We start from the raw sequence: 26645 nt of genomic DNA on the forward strand, positions 1-26645 counted from the left end.
CCTCCCCTTATAGCTGCCATCACTCCTCTCACTTACCCATATTGTCTCGTGGGTGGTCGTGATCGCCGTTCTTGTTTCCATCATTCTCCTCTGCCTGCCTGGCCTCAGCTTCCTCCTGAGATTCATCCCTTTCCCTCAAATTGTACCATGTGTCTCTCTTGTCCATGTCAGAATGCTTTTGATACGCCGTATCAATAGCTTCGCGAATCTTCTCCGTGAAAACAAATTTCTTCTTGTGCCTTATAAGTACTTCCGCAAACTCTTTGCGCGTGTACTCTAGGGCGTCTGGATACTCTCTGAAGATACTGAGAAATAACGTCTCTGTGATTGGAAGGGAAGGCGTATGCGTCAAGACCATATCTAACATCAAAGGCTTGGCACCAACCATTATCTTCTCAAGATGACAAAGTGAGAGGTCAACTTTTGGGTCAACCTTCAGGACCAGTGCTAACATGTTGTCTCGCGTGCCGGAATAATCAGTGCCCTGTTCGCAAATCCATACCGCGACATCTTGTAACTGTCCTTGGGCCGAACCAAGGCGCTCGAGTAAGAACTCTAGGTGGGGCAATGACGTTGCTGCTTTCAGCATGGCGTTAGTCACTGATAATGGCAAGTCTCGAGGCCATAGTGACAAGAGAAGCTCGGTACTCTCTTCCCTTTGCCACCATCTGCTGTAACGCGGGACAATTGACAGTATTTTAATCACAAGACCCTCCGTTACTTCGACGTCGGGCTGGTACCCTATGAGTGCTTTCAGGGTCCCGAGATCTGTTTGAGATTCGAGCATGTCAGGAGTAATGTCCACTGAAAGCTGGCGAGCCTGTGTTAGACTTCTGAAAGCCTGTTCAGAGAGCCCAACATTCAGCATCTTTGGAGTTATTTCCAGTCCCTGATTACGATCAAACAAAACCTCCAGGTTTTCTTGACTTGGCCGTCTCTCTTCGCTGAGGAAACGAATGACGAGATCTTCTGTCACTGGCTCTTCTCCTCTCCTGTCAAGGAGAAAAGACAGCAAGTCGCTGGGCTCTACCCGAGCTGCAGCTATGATGTCGCTATCCGTGATGTCGAGCGTTGTCGAGTGTCGACAAATGAGTCGGGATATATTCTGGCTTGCACCATAATAAGAGGCTGCAGACTCGAGGGCTAACGTTAGAGCTGTGACTCTGTTTGCGTTTTTCAAAGCGGGTGAGGCACCATGTTGAAGTAACTGTAGAACAGCAGGCTCGTTATTATACTGGCAGGCCAAGTGCAATGCTGAACCATGAATTGGATGAACGTAGTTGACGTCGACCCCCTTTTCCAGAATCAGTGATATGATGTCACTGTTGTTCCCTTGTAAAGCTGAGAAAAGGGGAGTCTTGAAGCTTCCCGTGATTTTATCTACGCTGGCTCCGTTTTTGATCAAAAGCTTAAAGATTTCCAAGTTGCCAATAAAAGAAGCCAGCTGAAGTGGACTCTCCATTTCATGCGTTCCACCATCAGGAGTGGCGCCGCATTCAAGTAAAATCCGAACGATGCTAGTACATCTCTGTATCGATCGGTAGTCCGCACTTTCTGCACGATATTTTTGATGTCTTGTCCCTCGTTGCTCCAGTTGCTGCTGCAAGGGTAAAGCGCAAGCCCATAGTGCCAGAGTAATTGGGTCTCCTGGCTGAGATGATCTTGATCGGACGTTCGCGCCGCGTTGTAACAGTAACCGCACCACTTCAAAGTTCAAGTAGTAGCAAGCTACTTGCAAGGGACTATCTTCCTCTTCATCACTGCCATCGACACTGATGCCTTGTTGAATCATTCTTCGTACCAGGGGAACAGAGCCTGAGGAACACACCAAGAGAAATCTTTTCGGAGTTGGAGGTACATAGTCAAGGACAAGGTTGAGAGTTCTGTAGTCAGTAAACTTTTCCATTATCAGTGAATCCAAAGTTTCGTCAATGATCTCAAATGGGCCCTCCCCGTCATTGAACAACTGTTCAAGAAGTGCCTCAACAATAGCAAGATCTCCACTTCTGCAGGCTTTCTGAAGACTGTAACTGTCGAGCTTTGCGCCAGAGTCAAGAAGGAGTCTTATTATACGCAAATCCCCTCTTTGGATCGCTGCCAACAGTGGTGTTTGGCAGTCACAGTCGTCAACTTCTAGGTTGGCATCAGCGCCCCTCAACAAAAGCGCTTTGACGACGTTGACATGACGTCCAGAAATAGCAGCATGCAAAGGACTCGCATCTTGAACCTCCATACTTGCCACATTAGCTTCTTTGTGGCCTCGTACATTGAATGGAGCATTGGCTTCTAGTAACAGCTCTGTCATGGCGTCGTCTCCTTTTTGACAGCTTATGATAAGAGGATGTTGGAGGCGACCCTCTTCTTGGACTAGTGATGGGTCCGTATCAAGGAGTAGTCTTGCAATTTCCGTATGTCCCTCTTGTAGAGCAAGCTGAAGTGTGCTTGATGATGCTAACCCTCTTTCGCTGTGTGACTGTCGTTCAATTCTGAACTGCAACTTAGGATCTGCGCCATGTTGAAGCAGAAGCTGCACGATTTCGAGATAGCCACCAACAATCGCTGCGTGTAGGGATGTGTGCCAACGGCCCTGTATCACATTTGGATTTGCTCCCTTGTCTAGTAGTTTCTTGGCGATCTGTAGCTGGCCAGTACGTGCCGCGGCCTGTAGAGAACTTCCATAGTAATATCCCGTGGCGTCCACACCGACTCCCCGAGATAAGAGCAACTCGACAAGAGGAGCTTTGCCCAGTACGCAAGCCATCTGGAGAACTAGCCCATATCTTGTGTCTTCCAGCTTGCCTGTATCATACTTCTGTAAAAGGAACTCGGGTATCGCCCCTGGCCCTTGTTCAAAGATGTACTCCAAAGACGGGGCCTGTTCAAAGCGGCCGTCTGGGTCATCGATAATACTGTGGAATGTCTGCCGCCCTCTATCGCCTTCAAAGAATTTGAGGACTTTGTCTAGAAGCGCCTTGCCTCTGTCAAAATAGTCGGGAAGAGGGTGGCCATTGTCTAATAGCCTGTTCATAACCGCCATGGCTTCCATTTCTCTCTGGACTGCTCCCAAAAGAGCTAAGTCTCCTTGACCTGCGAGTTTGACATCTGCTCCAGCTTCAAGCAAGTCCTTTACCACGACACCTGGGCAGATTCTCGCTGCATATGGGAGAGGATAAACATCCTTTCCACCTAGACTGTTCGGATCGGCACCTAATCTCAGTAGTGTTTGGATCGTTTTCTGCTGTTGAGGCATTATTTTATCCCTATACCACCTCGCATAGTAAGGCATCTCATAAGTGTCAAAAGCGCCCAGGCTAACTTGTAAAAGACTGACAAGACGACTGTCGTTAGTCGGTGTCGAACCATCTGCTCCATCAGTGGTAGTTATATGGGCACTCGTAAGGCGAGGGTCGGCAGACTGCCTCATACGTCTAAAGCGCCTGGGTTTCTCGTCTTCAGGAATGTTGGCGTTGACATCGATACCGAAGTTGGATATGAGATATTCGATAATTTCAGGCTGTCCCTTGCTACAAGCCGTATAGATCAATCGGCTCAGAAGGAATTCGGATTTAGATACATCGACTTTTTGAGAGAGGAGAAACTTCAATATCTCAAGATCCTTTCCGGCAGCGCTTATCAATGTGTCGTCAGGAATGCCAGCGCGTTGTAGGTGAGAACTAAGCTTAAACAAGCTCTTGATTACCGAGATATGTCCCCTCTCTGTAGCCTTCTGTAGGCCTTCCAGGAGCTCGTTGGCTTGCAGTAGTTGCTGGTGTTTACAATTCATGATAGCCTCCAAAACAGATACATTTCCGGAGGTGCAGCATTCCAGAAGGTCTGCTTCCAGAACTTGTTGCTCCATGACGGCGACTTTGTACCGCTCTTTTCCTGGTGGAAGCTTGAGCCTCAGCTGGTCAATCTGTTCTTCTGTACAGCCACTCTCAAGGGCCTTAGCAAGAGTAAGTTGCAAGATATCATGACGGCCCTCTGGTATGTTCTCCAAGGTCGAGTAGATGCGTTGAATAAACGGACCCTTCATCTTCAATGCGTGGTCGAGCAATATCCTAACAGTATTCAAGTGGCCGTTGGAGGCAGCTGCTTTGAGAGCAGCATCAACTTCGTAGTCCATAAATCCCAGAGTTTCTTTTTGCCTCAGTAGTATCACGACAACTGCATCCCTTCCTCTTGCAGCACTAGCTGTAAGGGGACGGTTCTTCCGATACCCGTCCTGCCTATTTTCATCGTCACGGAGAGAATTCCTTTGATCAATAGCGATCATCTCCATTTCATCGTCAGTCTCGACTCGAGTGATATTGTCACGGGCACCTGTGTCAGACCCAGGTTCGGCCGTTCCAGCTGCCCGTTTCCAAAGGTGTGGCCACAATTTAGAGCGAGGATGTTTATCTCTTCCTGGAGAAACCTCCCGATAAAGCGGCCTGTATGGTGAAGGTTGAGCTCTCCTGTACTTGGGACTCGGTGGCTCGTAAAGGAACCTGTAACCTCGTTCCAGGAATAGCATGATGATGTTCTGATGACCACCTTCAGCAGCGGCATGAAACGCGTCTGGAGACGAACCCTCGACATGAACATTTGCGCCAGCGTCAAGAAGCATCTCGACAACTTTTCTATGGCCATGATATGCTGCTGCATGCAACGCAGTGCCACAAGATCCCGTTTTCTGGTGAAGATCTGCATCTTCGTCCAGTAGTATCCTCACGATATCTTTGTGACCTTTTGCAGCGGCGACGTAAAGGGCATTGCCTTTCCGCTCTTCTGTGTTGATGTTGGCACCGCGCTTGAGTAGCTCTTCGACCGTGGACTTGTGGTTCATCAAGCATGCTGAACGGAGTGGCGTGCCGAACTGACCTTCGGCTTCAATATCGAGACCTTGTTCCAGGAGATACTTGACCATATCTGTATGGCCATAGAGAGCGGCGATTGCAACCGCGTCTTTTGGGAAAGTGTCTGCCGCTCCCGGTGGTGCTTTGGCAATCTGACGCTGTAGAACAAATAGCTGACCGGCTTTGATCGCCTTGGCTAATCTCATTTTGTGTTTGTCTGGTGTGTCTTTCTCTACAAAGTGGTTGAACTCTGGCTTCAGAAGCTGGTCGATGACCTTGATGAAGCCATACTCTGTTGCCATCTGCATGGCTTGCTCGTAGTCATCCTCGGAGTTGATAATATCGTGCCTAATAAGAGAGAGCACGATATCTTCATGCCCTCCTTGAGATGCGGCTTGGATGGCGCTCTGAAACTTCGAGCCACATTGTGGAGATGCACCGTGTTGAAGCAGCTCCTCTGCAATGTCTTGATATCCTCTGAAACACGCAACATGCAACGGACTTCCATATGTACCACATTCGACGTCCTGCTTTGCACCTTTATCAATCAGAGCCGTCACAGTGGAGAGATGACCAGTGGCAGCGGCGAGGTAGAGTGCGGTGTGCCCAAGGCCATTTTGTTGGTCCCAGTCTATATCACTCTCTGACTCTGCAATAAGATTCAGCAGGCCGTCTATACCAAAGACAGCCGCTAAGAAGAGAGGAGATGACGTTGCGTTTGGTATGGCATCAAGAGCCGGCTTCATTGGGTGATCCCTCGGCAGCAGCCGTGCAATCTCCTTCGCAGTATCTAGCCAGGCTTCGAAGGAAAGGCTGACATCATAGTCCTCATCCTCGAAGACGAATGAGATCATATCTTGAAACAGCTTGTCCTCCTTCTTGACAACCCTTGAACTCTCAAACTGGCCTGCCCAGTGCGTAGCGGAATAGAAGAAGAAGCCTCGAACCTGCTGTTCCAGGCTTCCACTATCAGGCGGACCACGCGCACTGACTTTTATGCAGGTCGATGCCAGCAAACTGTGAGCTACGGAAGCAGAGAATAGACACTGCTTAGTACGGAGGATAAACTCTCTGACTGAATGATGAGCAAGTCGGACAACTTGGCGATGGAGGTCTATAACCACCAAGTTCGAGCACACAGCAGATATGTCCGCCGCTGTTTAAGGGACATCCCCTATGCTTGTTTCAGTGACAGCGGCCAGCAATGCCTCAGGAGTTAATGGCGATTTCATGTAGAGCAGCCAGGAGAAGGTCTGAATGGCGAGTTGTCGTGACGTGTCTCCTGACTGTAAGATCTGCCCGAGGTCGTTTTCGTACAGCATGTCGAGATCAGATAGAATGTTGGACCGGAGAGCCGGAAGCAGATCATGTTCGTTCTTTACTTTGCGAAGCTGATGGATTTGTCGGTGGACCCATAGGAACCTAGAAAAAGTCAACTGATTAAGACAATAACGAGAGAATGAATGAAAAGGGAGCTTACATTTCGCCTGCACCCTCTAGCAGCTCCTTTGTCAAGCAGCTTCTTTTGTCCGGTGAGAGCCTTCCACTGATTAGTTTGGTGTCGTCAATCTTCTGAATAATGAACTGAGCCATGTCATCATGGACAAGGTCGGCCGTCACAATTATCTCCTTGGCAGTCGGCAGGGATGAGAGGATATCGAGGCTATTCCTGCTTGTGTTTAACACCTTGACGACGTTCTCGGCCCTTGAAATGATGTCAGATAAACACTGCAAGAGAATATCGGAACTCTCATCCTCAACCTGCTCAACACCATCGAGCAATATTGTGATGGGGTCTTCATTGGCGACTTGGACGATACGATCCACGCACTCTTTCCTACTCATTTTCGGAAGGTCCAGTCCCTGGAGGAGAGCTGATCTGGAGCGGCGCTGGAAGTCGGAGTAGAAAAAGTCTCGAACATCACTTTGGGTTTCTGTAATCGCGAGTTGGCGTAGAATGCTATGGAGGGATCCGTCCGCTGACGATCTCTCCGGTTCTGACTCGCTTTTGAGGCAGTAGAAATATGCGAAGGGCGTCGATTCTGGCTGTGAAGCCCAGGTTGCCCGCAATGAATCAACTATCACAGAGAAAAGACTGGTCTTGCCTGAACCCGTGATTCCATGGATCCAGAGTGTTGATGAAGAGCTAGACTCGCACCAGTTTCTGTAAGCCTCATGCTTCAGAAGCCACTGGCCGAAATTTGGCGTTCTTGAATCGGATATGGTCTCGTGATGGATTGAGAATGGCGACGTAGACATCCAGGATATCATCTTTATATAATCGTCCTCTTCGACACGCTTGGTGTTATTGTTTATTTGATCCCTGAGGCGAAGAACTGTCTTCTGGATAAAGCGCAGATCTGAAGTATCCTGAAGTTTAGCTAGTTTGAGAACCTCGTCTTCTCGGGATAAGATCTTTCGTATCCCATCGTCGCCCGTCCAAAAGACACTCTTGGCGAGTCGGACTGCTCGGGTCAGTGAACTTCTTCCTTGACGGGGTTGCAAACATGCCTGCAGTTGATTGTGAGAAAAAGGCAATAGTTTGTGCCAGATATGTCAAGACTTCTGTATAAAGAACTGTGAGGGCTGTTTCAAGTGCAGGCTGAGCGTGTTCATCTCGGCCAAGATGCAGATTCTCAAACTCTTTGTATCGTGCAATGATTCGAGACACCACCTCAAGGTCTTGAATCATGGTTCCGTACTGCTGGACATCATTGACTGTCACTTGAAGAAGCAGCCTGACTGCGGCCCAGGGCAGCGAAGCGTTGCTGGCATCAAACTGGACAGCCGCATCGCCAACCGCTTTGAAGGAATCGATCCATTTAGCAATCTTTTCGAGAACATCTCGGATAATCACGACTTCTCCATTTGACCGCTTGAACTTCCAGCGTTTACGGAGACTAGTGGCTTTTCGGGTCTCCGCTGCTTCCAGAGCGGCAGCCAGAATGTCGCGCTTATGCGTCGCAGCCTGGCCGAGCGATGTCTTGAGATCTGCGCCGAGGGAGTTGAATGCTTGGTCCCAGAGACTCTGCACACTTGCATGGCTTGGGGGAGGCATTTGCGTCGCCATGACGATTTAATAATACTGACAATTCTTCTTTGCGCAGTTTACTCCGCTACTAATCTAGTTTGCAGGTTCCAGCCCAAATCGCGATGATCAAGACACCAGGTCTCAGCCGCAATGCTCGCGACGCTTACCGTTCTAGGCTGCTATCTTGGGTGCTTGTCTTGACGCGGATGGCGTCCAGTAAAACGCTGACTGCATATGCTGGGTGTAACCAATAGGTGCAATTTCAAGGCCACAGCCCAGTCTTGCGTTATCGGTCAGTTCGAGACATTGCACGCCGTACGCTGGTAGTCTTCATTGACAACAACCGAGGGTAATTCATGTAAATTCGACATGTTGATGATGATGCTCCAATGCATAAATGTGGAATTACCAACTCGGTAAGAGATATTGTGGTTGAACTGTGAGCCTGTCCTGTTTGCTCTGCTTTCCAAGCGGGCAGCCACGCGAGCGGACGCGAAAAAAGAGCGAGGTTCTAGCGGCTGTTCAGAGGCCTGTTCGCTTTCGGTCAACTGTCGGCCTCAAGCTAACTCTACAAAAGAAGGGTCATGGCCTCGACAATTGAAAATAGACTCCAACAATAAAGGTTCTAGATCAAACGATTTCTCTAGTGAAACAACCCTTCTCTACCTCTTTACAGCTTCCCGGCCTCAACCGCACGACCATGTCCTCACCAAAGACAGTCGCATTCTTCGGCGCTAGCACAGGCGTAGGCCTCTCAGCGCTAAAGCATTCACTGGCTGCAGGGCATAACTGCATCGCTCTCTGCCGAATCCCATTAAAACTTGAGGCGCACGTATCGCCTAAAGCTCATCCCAATCTGCGAATCGTTGAAGGCAACGCCCACGATATAAAGGCAGTGTCTTCTTGTCTAAAGAAGGATGATGGCTCAATCATCGATGCAATTGTCTCTACGATTGGCGGCAAGCCGATCATTCACAAAATGACGATTGATGATCCCAACTGTTGTCGCATCGGCATCACTGTCCTTCTCGATGCTCTCGCGCAAATACGTGCAGAGGGTGCAGTAGGAAGACCTCACATCACCGTCTTTAGCACCACTGGCATGTCGGACTTTGGTCGCGATTATCCCCTTCTTCTCTATCCTATTTACGCAATTGCTCTCAAAGTCCCCCACGAAGACAAAAAGATCATGGAGACCAAGTTGGCCGACAGTGGTGAAGACTTCACCATCGTGCGGGGCAGTTTGTTGGTGGACGGTGACAGCGAAACGCCAGTGCGCGTGGGCATCGAGGACCCCAAGAATGGGATAGAGTCTTTGGAAATCGGATACACAATCTCAAGAGAGGATGCTGGGAAATGGCTGGCAGAAAAGCTCTTGGTAACGACACGCGCAGAGTACGTGAACAAGATTGCATCCATCACTTACTAAGAGGAGAATGATATACAAGGCGTTGGGGATTGATTGGGAACACAGCGTGAACGTATAAATAAACGAGCTCGTACTATCCAGTCTTTACATGATATAAATTATAATTATCAAGATACCAGGGGTCTAAGCCTTATTGAATGAAATCCTAATATCCTATTCACGAGTTGACGCCATGACCTTACCCTGAGGCATCGGCGCTGGGGAGAATGGCACGGTTGTCCCAAAATGCTCTAGCGCTTATCTTGACTTCCAGATAACCTATCAGGACTTTAACGCTCGGTATCGTAGCTACTTATCAGTCAAGCTTGGGGATCAGATTGAAATAGTACAATAAGTAATATACATGTTTTTATAGCTAATTTCGGTCTAAGTAGTAGAGAAACACATGGGGGAGGCTTATCAAAACGAGAAGTTCTACCTATGATGAGTTCCTAGCTGGCCGAAAGCAGTGATAAAGTAGTGACTGATGGTACGTGATAGCGATGATTGGAAGCAGCGCATCTACCACGATAGTTCACCCGATGAAAAGCTCATTTCCCTCGAAGAAGGACGTAAATCTCTATCGCGACAAAAAGATCAAACTATTGCAGATCACGTCGTATATACACGAGACTCTCTCATCTTTGCCGGTCTCTTAATGCTGTTCATCACGAATGACGCCCTCCCCCGCCGTCCCAACCCCTCTCGCGTCAGATTCGGCCTCTGCGCCCGAGAAAAACGCGAGGAACGCCTCCACATCCAAGCTCCGCAGCTGCGTCGTATGTCGTAGTCGTAAAGTGCGCTGCGATAAGCTGTCACCATGCTCAAACTGCCGCAAGGCTAACATTCCCTGCGTGGTGCCCTCCAATGACCGTCCGCCAAGATGGGCGAGGCGCTTGGAGCGCATCGCTGATAATGGGCAGGGTGCTGCAGGACAGGGTGGTGGCAGCTCTGGGACTGATCAGGTTATGAATAGACTGCGGACGCTGGAAAATTTGGTCAAGGAGTTGAGTGGACAGCTTGAGGTGGCTAATGCTGCTGCGAGTAGGGGTGCATCCTCTGGTGCTCCATCGCCTCAAGATGTTGTGAAGGATGCGGCGAGTCCATCGTCGACATCAACGGCCTCTGACGTGCAGAAACATTTTGGGAGAATGGTGATCAAGGATAAGAACAGGGAAAAGTATGTAGCTAGTGGCTTCTGGTCTCGCATTAGTGATGAGGTACGTTAACTCCAGCCCAGCTTCCTGCTGTTCATCGCTCTGACTGCCTGCAGCTCGATGGCCTGAAGATGGACACTCGTAGGATGGCAGATGATGATGAGTCTTCCGAAGATGAAGACTTTCCGGTCAGCACTCCCTCAACTCAAGAACTCTACCGAGAACCATCGGAGCGGCATGCTTTCTTGTTTCGAAACAGCCAAGCTCCTGCATCACCCGGCGAACAGGACTTCAGCCCGTTACCATCACAGATCCCCTTCTTACTGGACGTCTTCGACGAGAACATTAACCTCATAATGCACATTGTGCATATGCCGAGCATCAGAAAGATGGTTCGTCCTTCACCTGGGACAGCGGCCAAGGTGTCTCTCAAGCACCAGGCGCTGCTCTTCTCCATCTACTACGCTGCCATCACGTCCATGGAGGACGACGACGTGCTAGCCAATTTTGGGTCTACGAAAACAGAACTCAACATGAAGTTCCGTCGAGGCCTTGAACAGGCTTTGGCACGAGCAGACTTCCTCAACAATCCGGATATTGTCCTTGTTCAGGCCTTGGTCATCTTCTTATCTCTCGTCAGGCGGTACGATAGCCCTGTTTACGTTTGGATGATGACTGGTTTGATGATTCGTATGGCTCACGCTGTTGGCCTCCATCGAGACGGTTCAAGGTTCCAGCATCTATCATCGTTTGAGGTTGAGCAACGACGTCGTCTTTGGTGGATGATCATTACTATTGACATTCGTGCGTCTGAAGATCAGGGGACTGAGTTCTCAATTACACAAGACAGCTTCGATACCAAGATACCGCTTAACGTCAACACATCGGACATTGAGCCTGAAACGAAGGAGACTCCTCCAGAGCGCAAAGGCGTCACAGACATGTCTTTTGCACTCGCCATGTGCGAACTCGCTCGAGTTTCCAGGCAGTTGATGGCATCAAGCATTCAATCATCTGGGCCAACCCTCGAGGAGCAGATTAAGCTGCTCGACGGTATCCAAGAAAAGCTCGAGAATGGCTACCTTTTCCGCTCTGCACATCCAGAAGATATAGCCAACTGGGTCGGGATAGTGTGCACGCGGCTTGTGCTTTCCAAGCTGACACTCTTAGTGTATCTGCCATCGCTTTTTGCGTCGCCAAATGAGCAGTTCTCGGACAAGATTAGAGACAAATTGCTCATCGCCGCTATTGAAGTGGCAGAGCATAACCACGCGCTCAATGCTGAGACGAAATGCCGTCAGTGGCGATGGATCTACCAAACGTATACTCACTGGTATGCCATTGTATGGCTTCTGATTGAGATATCCAGACGGCAGTGGTCACCTACTGTCGAACGCGCATGGGTGGCTCTGCACAGCGTCTGGCTGATACCGTCGCAGCACAACATGACCAAGAATGCACGCATGTGGATTCCGCTGCGTCGATTGATGGCCAAAGCGAGAAGTCATCGGGACGAGCAATTAATGCAAATTCGGAACAATCCTGCCATGATCGAGAAATTGGAGCAGGCCGATCACTCGCTTCCTGCTCCTGTCAGCCCGGAATCGTCACAGGAGGCAAATTCGCAGCAGCGATTTCTTGAGCATTGGCGTTCTGCGGTCGGCAAGACTACCTATGGCACTTCCAAGCAACCTGTAACTCAAACTAGTGATAACAACACGACGCAATCTTTAGCCAATCCGGCCATGGGTGACAATGCCACTCAATGGGCAAATCCCTCATTCGACTTTGCTTCTTACCACCCTGGTCTTCAGATGGACGTAGCTGGTGATGCACTTCCAACAGAGATGAACATGCTTCCCCAAACATGGGCCGATGGCCAGCCTGGAGATGCAAATGTTGCGTCATGGCTTTGGACTGACATGGATCAAAGTGGCAACGGATTGGGAGACATCGATATCAACATGGATATTGATACTGACATTGACTGGAATACGTGGCTACAGTCTGCCACAGGCATGGAATTGAATCAAGGAAACACGGGGCCGTCTTGAGTAATTTTGGATAATAGGCCTCAGAACTTCAGTCCAAGAATGATGCATATACGGAGCAAATACAAATTAGGCTAACATGAGGGTTGGATTGACTATCAGGCGCGAAGCACTTGATGAATGCAACATATCATATATTTCTGGAGTAGCGGACGATCTATGGTTACTAGAGCCTTTGGCTAAAGTCCTCCGAGCCACACAGCTCCTTCTGGCGCTCAAGCACAGCCGGGTGACGAATCAATCCTGGCTTCAGCTTGCCAAAGTCCAGGTCAACGCCCTCCTCCATATATGGAAAGGGACCAAGAGGTGTAATAGCAAGAGGATTGATCTTGTAATGGCTCTTTGTGTACTGATACAAGATTAGCTCTATTCAGACAAATGATTTACGAACTTACGTTTTCTTTAATATGCTTAAAGTCTGTCGTCTCTTTAAAACCTGGGACATTCCAGTAGAGATTCTTGAGCCACTCATGAGTGACTGGATAGTTGGCACGAATGGTCCCGAGATCGCATTTGAAGTGACCGACATAGACAACATCAAATCTGACGACAGTGGCATACGCGCGTACGTCGACTTCAGTGAGCTGCTTGCCAAGGATATAGGGGCCTCCATTTTGGTGGATTAGTGCCTCAAGCTTGTTGAGTGCCGCGAAAACTGTTGGCACATTGTTGTTGTAGTCCTCCTGGGTCGTTGCGAATCCGGCTTTGTAGACACCACTATTGAGGTCTCGTTGCATCCAAACATTGATGTCGTCAATGGTCGATCTCAAGTTCTCGGGATAGAGGTCAAGGTCTCGCCCGAGGCTGTTCGAGTCAAGGATGGAATCGAAGGCTGTTGGCAACCAACGAAGCAATTCGTGGCTCTCATTATTGACCATTCGATTCTCCTTCTTGTCCCAGAGAACAGGTACACTGTACCGGCCTTTATAATCAGGGTCATCTCTGAAGTAAACCTCGTGCATATACTTTGATTTGAAGAGTTGGTCTTCGGTAGCCCCTTCATAGTCATCATCCGGAGGACTCGGAAACTGCCAACCAGGCCATCCCTTATCATCACCCTTAGGGTAGGGCTTTACTACGGATAGACTGATGATATCTTGGAGACCTTTGAGATGCCGAACAAGATTTGCTCGGTGAGCAAAAGGACAGAAGAGTCCGATGTAAAGATGGTAGCGGTCCTTCTCGGGCTGGAAGGGGCCATCCGAAGTAATGACTCCATGCCACGAGTCATCAGGGCTGCTATGAACAGTCATTTTTTGAGCTCAAATCAGCGACAATTATGTATAGAACTTGTGCAATTACCACATATGAGGATGTCAGGTTCGTATGGTGAAATAGAGTGCTGACCCCGCTTGATGACGGATAATCGGAATTGGGGGTCCGGTTCCGGAACTGGGCTCGGAACTGAACTTTACTGAACTGCATATGGGCTTTCATATGTATTGTATAGTCAATACCTAGAAACGGATAGAAATAAGGCATTGTGTGTGCTGAAAATGATATACTGGAGTGCTCGTGAATTCTACGGCATTTAATGGCGACTGGATCACAACCAATAGGAATCATGGCTCAGAGGTTCGAACGATACAGCTCAGCCACAGAAATGGAATTTAGGAGAAGAACCTGTTTTATATAAATGATAGTATGTAGTGTCAGGCCGCGTTCGCCTTCCACTGTCTCAACCTAAGTATGGAAGAACAGGATTAAAGAGAGTATAAGAAGAGAAGAAATCAGCAATGACAGATGTCAGAGACTTTCAGAGTAGAAATAGCAAGGTTAGTAGGTGAAAATAGAGGCTCTCTCGTTGAGATGTGTGTCAGAAGTGAGGAAACGAGTGTTGATTGCCGTGCATGAATATCCCCCAAACATTGTCATCATCATCCTAGCATATAAGTCGTAAGCCGTCTGGCCCAATGATCCCAGACTTGGGGCCAGTCGTAAGTGCGATTTTGCATCAAGTAAGATCGAGGTAAGCTTTTTTTGAGCATGAAAGGGTGGCCATGAGTTATTGGCCTAAGTTGAAGTTTTATCAGGCTTGCCTGGACCGTCTGGCTTTCCTGGTTGAGGATAGTCTGGCTTGCCAGGTCCATCGGGTTTTCCAGGTCCATCAGGCTTGCTTGGACCGTCTGGCTTGCCTGGACCGCCTGGCTTACCTGGGTGATCAGGTTTTCCAGGCTTAGGATAGTCAGGTTTACCAGGTCCTGGATAGCCAGGCTTACCAGGGCCAGGATGATCAGGTTTTCCTGGGTGATTAGGCTTTCCCGGATGGCCAGGCTTGCCCGGATGGTCTGGCTTACCACCTGGGTGGTCAGGCTTGCCTGGGTGATCAGGTTTATGAGGCTTGGGTGGATAATGAGGCTCAGGCTTGTGCGGCTTAAGAGGAGGATAGTAAGGTTTCGGCTTAGGATGCTTAGGAGGCGGGTAATGAGGTTTCCCAGGCTGTTCAGGGTTGTTCTCCCACGGTTTATGGGCCTTGCTTGGATGATCTGGCTTTCCTGGCTTGGGATAGTCAGGCTTCCCAGGGAAATCAGGCTTATGGGGCTTGGGAGGAGGATATTGAGGCTTTGGCTTTGGCTTGTGAGGCTTGGGCTTTCCAGGCCCGCCATATTCTCCCCAGCTCTTTACGGGCTTGTAATCAGGGTAGTAGACCTCGCTGCCAGGCTCGGCAACAGGAACAGAGAAAGCACCTGAAATCAGACCCAAGAGGGTAACAGCAGACAGCTTCATCTTGGCAGATGATTGGCAGGACTGTGCTGCAGTACTGTGCTGCAGTAAACAAAAGATTGTAAAATATGCTGCAAAGTCTTTTCAAAGAGTGAAGAGACGGTTGAAGAAGTAGAGCCGAGAAAGCGAATGGCGGATGAGGAGGGAAGAGAATAGATCTCGAGGGAGGAACGGCGAGCTTTTGTGTTCTTTTCTCGCCCCTGGATGAGTTGTGAGAGTCATTATACAACATCTGCCGTTAGTCTCGATCACTGTATACTATTGCACCCCATCGCGAATGTATCGACTGGGATCGTGTGAGATCCACGTTGAGTTCATAGTATGCCCACCTACAGTCCGGGGAGCATGTCTGACAGGCATGCATCATGATGCTCTAGCTCTCACCCTCAAAACAAATACGTGGCTTACCTATCGGATGAGAACTCCTAAATTCTTAGATGCGATTGGCTTCTACAAGGACATCACCCTTCGAACCCGAGATGACTGGTTCTCTCGGGACAGAATTGATACGCTGAAAAGTTCTGCCACATGGGGTTGTTGCAGAATGATGTTGTCATTGCCGTCAAATTTCAAGCGGTGGCTTGCTTACCAACAGACATTTGTGTCTTCTCGTATCATGCATGCACTTTTTCAATGTGGTGTCTTCATGTAGAAGTAGAGAGCAAAAGTTGGGTCGAGGTTCCCCTGAGGCTGAATATCGAAACATTCAAGGTAAAATCCCACCAACGGGTGGTGGGAATACTTGCGGGGTTGCTGTGGCCGACTGGTCTTCAGGTGCGGTTCGGACAAATGAACTCTCCGTGTCCAGGCGGCTATAGGTCAGCTTTAGATGGAATAACCCAGTTAATGTGAAACAATTATCCAGGGGATACATCGTATTCATTCACAGTCGAATAGAAACTAAGCGAAAGAGCTTTGCTGGCACAATAACAGCTTCTCACTCCGCAGCCTGGGTTGCTGCTGCTGTACCTCTCCGAGATCTCACAACCGAGTCTTCCGGAGATAATGCTATAAGCATGACACAACGCAACATGCCTCTCTTAATGCATATCGTGTGTAGGGCGAAATGGGTCTGGTCGAGTTGGTCATCGCCAATCAAGACGTTACCAGTGGTTGCATACTCAGGAATGCGGCTATCCAGCCAAACCGGTCTCAACGTTGAGGCACTTGTAACGGTCAGATCCAAACTCGATTCCGTATTAGCATCAGACCTAACCTAAAATTTATGGTTGCTCTTGTCTCTAAAATGTCTTTGCCTAGAGCTATCATCCAGGTACCTCGGAACCTGAGAGCTCGCTTAGCACGATGATATGGTTACAGTGTCATCTTGAATCGATTACGACTGAGTAAAAGAACTCTATTTAAACTTTCTAATATGCATATCAAGTCGACCAAAGTCATTCACTTTAGCCTGACTTGGTGTTTTCATCGATCGATTTTGCTTTGGTCGATTCTAGAGAGCATGAATCGTGAAGTCCTCCATCACCAACACTGTATGTGAGTGTAATTATGCAGTCGCCTCATGCAAGCTCGATGCGGTGTTTCCGTTGTGCATCAGGAGAATATCATTGGTACCCGCCTAACAGCTCGTGTTGAGTTTTATGCATTGATGCATGGCTTACTCTACTCGTCAACCGACCCTCGCGCCACTAGTGAGAATTGCGATATTCGTAAGACGTATTGCCTCATTTGTCCACCAACAGAACGTATGTTATCGAGAGCGTGTCATGATTCATCGCTAGTGACACTCAGAACAGGAAACGAAATGGCTCGGCTCCCCATCTTGATAATTTGAGGGTGTGATGACCTGTCCATTTCTGTATGCACAACATTCAATAGTATCGTTTAGGGTATTTTTGGCTCTTGTCGGGGACTTTCTTTTGGACCAACTACACCTCAAAATGGAGGCCCATTCCTGATTTGGCCAGAACAGGACATCACGTGAGATGTGAAACAGCTGACTCTTCGTATTGATTCATATCTGCATTAGGTCAAGGTCTGGGTTCGTTTGGCTTGAGTGCATAAACATGGTCGAGACACATCACTTGGTGCTGTCTTGCCAGAAGCTTGGACTATTGACAGTTAGATACTCAGCCGCATGCAGTGTAAGCTCTCAAAGAGTGTTCTCTACTCCAATTGATCTAGCAACCTTTACGAATGGCCACCGATCCCAGCACTTTCTACGATTCAGAGTCTTCTTTCGACACGGAGATCCTCCAGTCCATAGTTCGGCTTAGCTATCCCCGCTATGTTTAACCTTATTGCCAAGCTCACAGGCTATTTCCAGTCATATCCGCTATACTTATGCCATCTATGGTTTCCGAACTCCGGCGGATGCTAACAGTGACAACGGAGCTGTGTAACGCGAGAAGCATTGCAGAGTTCCACGACCTTCTTCAATGGTTTGTGGAAATTGAAGCTAGGAGGACAGTACCACCAGCCTTTGCTCGTCTGGTCGCCATGGCCGTATGTGCAGACAAAATCACTCTGATTGGATTCACATCAGCTTTGTTACTGGTCCTGATATACAAGTCCATTGCCAGCCAAGGAGAGGTGATACACTGTATAACATGATTTTCGTCTATGACACTAATACCTACAAGTGTCCACATAAAACACCATCGCCATGAATGGAAGCTATTACTTGCTTGTTAAGTTGCATCATGTCACTGTATGCAATGATACTGCTGCATCTGGTGTTTACAGATCATCCGCTTCGCTCCGCCCTTCCGACTTATTGCGGAGGTCAGCTTAGGAGTGAGGCCCTATCAATACAACTCCCTCTTTCTACTTCGGTCGGGCCATCGCGTACCAGTGAGACGCACTTGTAAAGTAATGAAGACCTTCCGTTAATAGCTATCGAAGCCCGATCTGCGATTCTCGAGATTCCTTTCTAGTGTCGCAGGATTGCAGTATGCACTTCCGCAGAGTGCTAGCTTACATCGCGGTGCGAGTTTCATATTCCTGCTTATGCTCCGTGCACTAGACCTGTGCTCCCCGCCCGCTGACGAGACAGTATCTCGCTCAGGTTGACTCAAGTAGTTGTAATCTTACTGCCACAATGGCCATCAGCTGGAAAAGACATGATATAGAAGACAGACTACAGTGCATCATATGCTGCTGCATATTCACTTGTCATGTAGCCGTTAGCTCATCTATCATGATCCTGACACAAGCCGTGGTATTGTTAAGGTTGACCGTGTCTGGACAATAACGAAACGCAGCTCAAACTCTTTCTCCATAAGATCGCGAGAGTATCATACGCAAGTAGTGCAGTAAGAAATGCTCAAGAGAAGCAAGTGGGTGTATCAGCTCTATGGTACTGTTTGAGAGAAGGAATAGAGTCTATGTCCCACAGGAGTCTGAACCTTCTACACATAGGGTTCACTGTTTCCAACCAGTTATTGCAACATTATCCCAGCCCAAAAGATCACAACTGATGGTACCCTTGAACTTTTGGTACTTGTTTCCAGTAAAGACTACATAACCAATGCCTGATTGAATCGCGTCGAGTAGTGAATGATCTTCCGAGGCTGCACCCGATTGAGGCTTCACAAGGACATTTCCTCTCCATGAAAGCCAGAACTTTGGTTGTCGGAAGGTGTTCTTCTCAAAGTTTTCAGACCGCAGCTCTTCAGTGGTCTTGTAGTCATGAGGCTCGTTGGGGCGATTATCTTCATCTAACGAAGCCTCAAATGATTGCTGTTCTGGGCAGGCCTCGTCTTGTTGATCATCAACGTCGAATTCATCCGCTGAATTTTCCCCAGCGTTATGTTCTACGTTTTCGGCCTCGCAATCTGGTTCCATTGAGATATTTGCGCGATCCAAGATCTCGTGGATTTTCTTCCGACTTCCTGCCATGATAAAAGAAGCATCCAACACGCCAGGAAGAAATAGGTCGCCTTGCAGCCCATCTTCCCCATCGGTAAACCGAAGAACCTCAAACCGCGCCGAGTTCTCGGAGTGACGTTTATGTTTTACATCCCTTTCATCTTTGGTTGGGTCCCGATCGCATGGCGACGTACGGGCCAGGGAATGGGCTTTAGGGCATTGAAGCTGGTATGAGCCGAGGATTCTTGAAATGCTTAAAGCGCTAGAACGTTGTGGTATGAATTTGCGAGTCTTCCGATTATGAAAGGCCCGCGAGGAAAGCATTTCTTCTTGCCAAAATTCATCCATTTCAGAAAGATAAGTAACAAGTTACTAAGGTAGGAGGCAGGGGCAAATGGATGTAGGTATGTATGACGCTGTGGTGGGTCTTTGGAATATAAAATAACTATAGTATAGAGTGTTAAACTTATTAAAAAGGATATAGTTTAATTAAAGTTAAAAAAGAAAGATAAAAAAGATTTAATTAAATATAAAAGAAAAATTAAAATAAAAGATATAAAAGCTTATATATAAAGATTTTTTTTTAATTTAAATTATTACTTTTTATTAATATTACTTTATTTATAGTTTTTAATATAAAGTTAATTATAATATAATCTTAATAATTATATTATATATACTTTAGAATTTTTTTTATATAATTATTTAATTAAAGAGAATTAATAATATAAAATTAATAATACTTTAATATTATATTATTTTAAAATTTATAATAACTTTATATTATATTATCTTTAATATATATATATATTTATTTAATATTAAATAGAATTGAATTTATATTATAGTAAATTAATAATAGTTAAATAGATATAATAATATTATATTAATTAAAGCTTAAAGAAATAAAATTTCTATTAAAGGGATTTTTATAATAAACTTAAAGAAATCTTAAAGTTATATAATAAAGGATTAATTAGCTTTATTATTAAGTTATTATTATAATTATTTCCTTTTTTTTAAGTAATTATTTTTAGCTAAATATAATTAAAATAAAATTATAAAGTTATTTATATTTTTTTATTTTATAAATATTATATAATAATGCCCTGGTGATAAGGCTGACCGGCCTCCTACTATATGATTTTAGGACCCCCTTAAGTCTATTATAAAAACCCCTTAAATAGAAATCCTACTTCCTTAAGCTTTAGTTAATATAATACTATTATGCCTACCTAGCTATTACCTATTTACTATAATAATTCTAAAGCTTCTATTTAAGTTACCTAGGTATAATAGTAAACCTATAAAGAATTACTGCAGTTAATATAGAACCTAATAAGCTGTTAGTAAATCTTTTAGGAATTAGTAGTGACTTTACTTAAAATAGTAATAGAGGATCCTCTTAAATAGTAACCTATATAGCTAGTTATACTATCTATACTATATATATTAGTGCCCTAGAAGTTGGGATTAAGTAGCTAGAAGAAAAGCTTGCCTTTTAATAGCAATAAAATAAGTTAAAATAATACCTTAAGGAGAATAAAGGCAGATTATAAAACCCCCCTAAAACCTAAGGAAGGAATAGACTACCTATATAATTACTTAACTTTAATGCTAAAGACCTACTATAAATAAGTAATAATACCTTAATAAAGTAATAATAAGTAAGAAATAGCTTTACTTCTAGTAGTAATAAAGAAGTAAAAGCTAAGAATATTATTACTTTTAAATACCTAACTACTTTTTAAAAATAAGATAAATAGTTAAATAATATAAATTAAAGCTTTAAGGAAGCCTAAAAATAATATTATATTAATAAAAGCTATATTTTATTTACTTATAATAATATAGCACTAAATGCAAGGCTTATATAGTTATGCTACTATAACAACGCCCTGGTAATAAGGCTAACTGGCCTCCTACCACATAATCTCGAGACCCCCTTAAGTCTATTATAAAAACCCCTTAAATAGAAATCCTGCTTCCTTAAGCTTTAGTTAATATAATACTATTATACCTACCTAGCTATTACCTATTTACTATAATAATTCTAAAGCTTTTACCTAAGCTACTTAAGTATAATAGTAAATCTATAAAGAACTACTATAGCTAATGCAAAACCTAATAAGCTATTAGTAAATCCTTTAGGAATTAATAGTAACTCCACCTAAAATAGTAATAGAGAATCCTCCCAAACAGTAACCTATATAGCCAGTTATACTATCTATACTATATATATTAGTGCCCTAAAAGTTAGGATTAAGTAGCTAGAAGAAGAGCTTGCCCTTTAATAACAGCAGAATAAGTTAGAGCAACGCCTTAGGGAAAATAGAGGTAGATTACAAGACCCCCCTAAAACCTAAAGAGGGAACTGTAACGATTAGGCAGCATTTTAATCCATTAGACTAAAAGATAAGGCAATAATAGCTAATCTATTAGCTAGTATTATACTACTTATACTATATAACCTGCCATAACCCCCCTGTAACCACTTAGTTATAGTGGCTTATAGGCCAGTATTATAATTATCCCCCCTTCTATATAGTGCATTCTTATACTATACTGTATAGCCAAGCTACTATATTTTAAGGCACCCTAATTAATCTATAGATACAATTAGGCAATAATATAAGTATATAAACCCTTAAGACTTATATAACTATAGGTATAGCCTAAAGGCACCTATTAAAAAAGGTATAAGCTATATAGAGGTCTTGTAAGCCAGGGCGGGATTTAAATCCTCAATTCTGCAGTATCTAACTTATAGCTAGCTATTATTTTTATAACAATTAGGCAGTATTTTAATCTATTAGACTAAAAGATAAGGCAATAATAGCTAATTTATTAGCTAGTATTATACTACTTATACTATATAACCTGCTATAACCCCCCTATAACCCCTTAGTTACAGTGGCTTACAGGCCAGCATTATAGAAATAGACTACCTATATAATCACTTAACTCTAACGCTAAAGATATACTACAAGCAAGTAATAATACCTTATTAAGGTAATACCAATTAAAAGATAGCCTTATTTCTAGTAATAATAAAGAAGTAAAAGCTAAGAATATTATTACCCTTAAATACCTAACTACCTTCTAAAAATAAGATAAATAGTTAGATAATATAGACTAAAGCTTTAAGGGCATCTAGAAATAATACTATATTAATAAAAGCTATATTCTATTTGCCTATAATAATATAACACTAAATATAAGGCTTATATAGTTAGGTTATTTAAATAAATAAATAGAAAAAAAAAAAAGACTTAAAGAGAGATTAAAAAGTATTTAAAGAATAGTCTCTTACCTTTATAAAAGATAGAGAGAATTGCTAGATATTTATAACTATATAACTAAAAAATACCTAATAATAACTTAATTAATTTCCCTAAGACTTCTATAAGTATCTTATCTCTATTAAAGATTATCTCCCTTATAAGCTTAATATAACTATAAGAGTTTATTAATATTATATTAAACTTTTACCTATCCTTTAGGATACTATAGCCTTTTAGGGAGGTATTAATCTCTTTAAAACTAAAGAAGAACTTATCTAGTTAATATAATAACTTTAGAATACTTTAAACTAAAAGAATAAATATATAAGAAACCTGCTAGATTCTCTATTACCTAAAAAGAAACCTTATTAACTTTAAGAACTGCCTAAATTATATTTATATTAGTAACCCTAAGAAAATAACTAAAATCACTTTTTTATTACTAACTTAAAAGAAAAAGAAAAAGACTTAAGTTCTATAAAATGCTATAATTATTATAAAAAAGGTTATTATTTAAGAAATTACCTTAAACCTAAAAGAATAAACTAAATAAAGAGATTAAAAAACTAAATATAATTAAAAATATAAGTTAATTTCCAGTTAATACCTCTAAAATAACCTTAATCTATAATTAAGATAGACTTTAAACCTACTTTAAAAGGAGGATCTTAACTATAATAGAGGCTTAAGGCTATAAGACTATTAAAGTATAGACTTACCTTAATTATAATATAGAAATAAATACTATTAGTAAAACCTTTATAAGATCTTAGGAATTTTAATAACTAAAAGATATTAATATCTCCCTTTAAAGAGTAGATAATACCTAATTAAGAACTATAAAATGCTAGGAAATAACCTTAATCTTAATAGATTGCTAAAGATAAATATATAAAACTATATAAAGCCTAATAGATATTAATAAAGAAGATTAAAATAAATTAATACTTCTCTTTATTACTACCCTAAAAGATCTCTAAATTATAGCTAACTTTAAGATAAGGAAATAGTAATTTAAGGGGCATTATAGAGGCCTTAAACTCCTTAACCCTTGCCAGTTCTTAAAGAAAACCTATAGTAAAGTTAAAATCTTTACTATTACTATTATTAAGAAATTCTACTTACTTTCTAATAAAGAACCCTAAAAACCTAACTAACTTAAAGGTATTCCCTATAAACTAAAAGTATATATTAAAGTCTTTAGTTATAATAAGGCAGTAAGGATACCTAACTTTAAGAAAATAGATTATATTATAGACCTAATTAAAGAAAAGAAATTACTATATAGCCCTATTTACCCCCTTTTACAGGCAGAACTTAAGAAACTCTATAAATATATTTAGGAAAACCTAAAAACTAAATAAATCTGCCTATTTAAAAGTCTAGCTAGATTTTCTATTCTTTTTATCTTTAAAAAGGATAGAGGTTTTTAACTTTATATAGATTACTATAACTTAAATACTATTACTATTAAGAATTATTACCTTTTACCTTTAATCTTAAAGATTATAGATTGCATTTAAAGAATAAAGTACTTTTTTAAGATTAATATTAAAGATATATATTATTAGATTTATATTTAAAAAGGGGATAAATAGAAAACTGCCTTTTAAACCTGCTATAATTACTTTAAGTATATAATTATACTATTTAAACTAGCTAATATATCTACTATATTTTAATATTATATCTATTAGGCCCTTTAGGGTCTTATAAATATAATTTATATTATCTATCTAAATAATATTCTAATATTCTTAAAGATAAGAAAAGAGTATATTAAGTACCTTAAATAGATCTTAAAATAGATAAAAGATACTAAATTATATATAAAACCCTTAAAGTGCTTTTTTTATTAAGATAGAATAGAGTTTTTTAGATTTATCTTAATTACTAAAAGTATTAAGATAGACCTAATAAGGATCTATACTATCCTTAAATAGCCTTAACCTACTACCTATAGAGAAATTTAGGTATTTTTAGGATTTTATAACTTCTATAGAAAGTTTATTTATAGATACTTTAAGGTTATTACTTCCCTTATGGCCCTTATAAAAGGAAGCTAAAATAGAAGGAAATTAAGAAATATAAAGCTAAATAACTAGGAAAAATAGTTATTTTAGGCCCTTATTGCTAAATTTAGAAAGGCCCCAGTCTTATAGTATTTTAACCCTAAGAGATATATTTATATTAAGATAGATATATTAAATTATATTATAGTAGGAATCCTTTTCTAACTAAATAATAAAGGTAGATATTACTTAATTGCTTTTTAATTATAAAAGTTTAATAATCTTAAGAGAAGATATAGTATCCCTAATTAAAAGATAATAGTAATAATAGAGTTATTTAAGTACTAATAGTACTACCTTAAAGGCTCCCTAAAATAGGTAAAGGTCTTAAGTAACCACTAAAACCTCTAATTATTTATAAAGAATACTAAACTAAATAAAAGATAAATATAATAATATTTATATTTAATAACTTATAACTTTATAATTAAGTATAAAAAGGGATCTATAAATCCTATTAATACCTCTTTAAGACTTTTAGAAGTTAAGAAAAAGAAATACTAAAAGCTAGACTTAATTAAGTCCCTAAAGGATAAGATAGTTAAGATATAAGTAATAATAAGAGATTAAAAGCTAAAAAAGAGGTTAAGTAAGAGGCTTATAGAGAAAGTAAGTCTACCTTAAATCTTAGGTAAGTTAGAGGCAAATAAAATATCTTTAGATATTAAAGATAATCTAGCCCTATTGCTAAGTAATATAAATATTATAGGCCAGAAATCCAGTTTAAATATATAGTCTTAAGAGATATTAAGATTATCTATAGTAATTTCTAATAAAATAATAAATTAATTCTTATATTAAGAAAAACCTCTAAAGGATAATATATTAAAGCCTCTAATTAAAATAATATAATTAATATAATTAAAAGATAAGATAATATTTAGCTAAAAGGATAAAATATTTAAGGTAAATTATAAAGAAGGATCTTAAAAGTAGAAAGTAAAAGATAACCTCCTTTATTTTAAGGATAGGCTTTATATATTACTAAAACCTAACCTTAAAAAGGAGATATTAAGACTATACTATAATAACCCTTTAATAAGGCACTTTAGTATTAAAAAAACCTAAAAGCTAATCTAAAGGAAACTTTATTAAAAAGGCCTAAAAACTAATATAAAACAGTATATATCTATATACTGTATTTACTAAAAGATAGTATTTAAGAAATACTAACCTTATAAAAAGCTTAAAAGCCTACTAATTTTATTATATCCCTTTAAGGAGGTCTTAATAGATTTTATTATAAGACTGCTATTAGTACTCTTTAAAGGTTAATAAGTTAATATAATTTTAATAATAGTTAATAGATTTATAAAGTTTATATAATTCATACCTATTTTTACTAAGATTACTGTATTTAAACTAGCTAAACTCTTCTATAAGGAGATTAAACTGTAATTTAAAGCCCTAAAAGGTATTATCTCTAATAGAGGCTCTATATTTATAAGTACATTTTAGTTAGAATTATATTACTACTTAAGAATTAAGTAAAGACTATTAATAGCCTTTTACCTCTAAACCGATAGATAGATAGAAAAGATAAATTAAATTCTTAATTACTACTTATATTATTTTATTAGAGATAACTAGAATATCTGGCTAAAACTTCTATAAATGGCCTAGTTTACTTATAACTTAGGGGTTAGCGCTATAATAAATATAACCTTAAATAGGGCCCTTATAGGTTTTAACCTAGAATTCTATATTGCTGCTAAAAATACTAGTTTAAAAGAAGAAGTCCTAAAAGTTAAGTGCAGAATTTAAAAGCTATAAAAGCTATAAGATAAGCTTATAATATACTAGTAAAATACAACTAAAAGGCAGGCTAAGTACTTTAACTTAAAGCACTAAAAAATAAACTTTAAATAAGGATAACTAGTTATACTTTTAATTAAAAACCTAAAGCTTAAAGGAAAGAAAAAGAAGCTAGCCCTAAGATTTATTAGCCTATTTAGGATTACTAAGCATATTAAACTATAAGTATATCGCCTAGCCCTACTAAACCAATATATAAAAATATATAATATCTTTTATATAAGCCTTCTTAAAGTATACTAAATATATATCTAAAAGGATAATAATTCCCTATTAATACCAGACCTTAAAGAAGAAAATAATTAATAAAAAATTAAATAAATTAAGAATAAAAAGGAGATATATAAGGAATTATACTACCTTATAAAATAGAAAGAATAGTTAGCTAAATATAATTAATAGGTTACTACTATAAATATAGAGAATGCCTTATA

At 41.6% G+C, this 26645-nt stretch overlaps 6 protein-coding genes; 2 read left to right on the plus strand and 4 right to left on the minus strand.

Annotated features, from left to right (window-relative positions):
- Window positions 1-28: 28 nt before the first annotated feature.
- FFUJ_10469 (related to ankyrin 1) lies at window positions 29-7908 on the minus strand (the record flags this gene model as incomplete). XM_023569257.1 has 4 exons in its annotated part: window positions 29-5909; window positions 6156-6260; window positions 6319-7349; window positions 7417-7908. The coding sequence occupies 4 exons, from the start codon at window positions 7906-7908 to the stop codon at window positions 29-31; spliced, it is 7509 nt and encodes a 2502-aa protein (XP_023436497.1).
- Window positions 7909-8569: 661 nt separating this feature from the next.
- Window positions 8570-9298, plus strand: FFUJ_10470 (uncharacterized protein; the record flags this gene model as incomplete). The annotated part of the gene is made up of 1 exon (XM_023569258.1): window positions 8570-9298. The coding sequence occupies one exon, from the start codon at window positions 8570-8572 to the stop codon at window positions 9296-9298; it is 729 nt and encodes a 242-aa protein (XP_023436498.1).
- Window positions 9299-9951: 653 nt separating this feature from the next.
- On the plus strand, window positions 9952-12488 carry FFUJ_10471 (secondary metabolism transcription factor; the record flags this gene model as incomplete). XM_023569259.1 has 2 exons in its annotated part: window positions 9952-10497; window positions 10551-12488. 2 exons carry the CDS (start codon window positions 9952-9954, stop codon window positions 12486-12488), a joined length of 2484 nt encoding a protein of 827 aa, XP_023436499.1.
- Window positions 12489-12651: 163 nt separating this feature from the next.
- On the minus strand, window positions 12652-13738 carry FFUJ_10472 (related to ECM4 protein (involved in cell wall biogenesis and architecture); the record flags this gene model as incomplete). XM_023569260.1 has 2 exons in its annotated part: window positions 12652-12834; window positions 12881-13738. 2 exons carry the CDS (start codon window positions 13736-13738, stop codon window positions 12652-12654), a joined length of 1041 nt encoding a protein of 346 aa, XP_023436500.1.
- A 760-nt stretch (window positions 13739-14498) lies between these two features.
- Window positions 14499-15212, minus strand: FFUJ_10473 (related to early nodulin 75 precursor; the record flags this gene model as incomplete). Its single annotated transcript, XM_023569261.1, has 1 exon — window positions 14499-15212. The coding sequence occupies one exon, from the start codon at window positions 15210-15212 to the stop codon at window positions 14499-14501; it is 714 nt and encodes a 237-aa protein (XP_023436501.1).
- Window positions 15213-18593: 3381 nt separating this feature from the next.
- FFUJ_10474 (catalase) lies at window positions 18594-19388 on the minus strand (the record flags this gene model as incomplete). The annotated part of the gene is made up of 1 exon (XM_023569262.1): window positions 18594-19388. One exon carries the CDS (start codon window positions 19386-19388, stop codon window positions 18594-18596), a length of 795 nt encoding a protein of 264 aa, XP_023436502.1.
- Window positions 19389-26645: the final 7257 nt, after the last annotated feature.

The sequence above is a fragment of the Fusarium fujikuroi genome, chromosome FFUJ_chr10 (genome assembly GCF_900079805.1).
Source record: "Fusarium fujikuroi IMI 58289 draft genome, chromosome FFUJ_chr10".
Lineage (NCBI taxonomy): Eukaryota > Fungi > Ascomycota > Sordariomycetes > Hypocreales > Nectriaceae > Fusarium > Fusarium fujikuroi.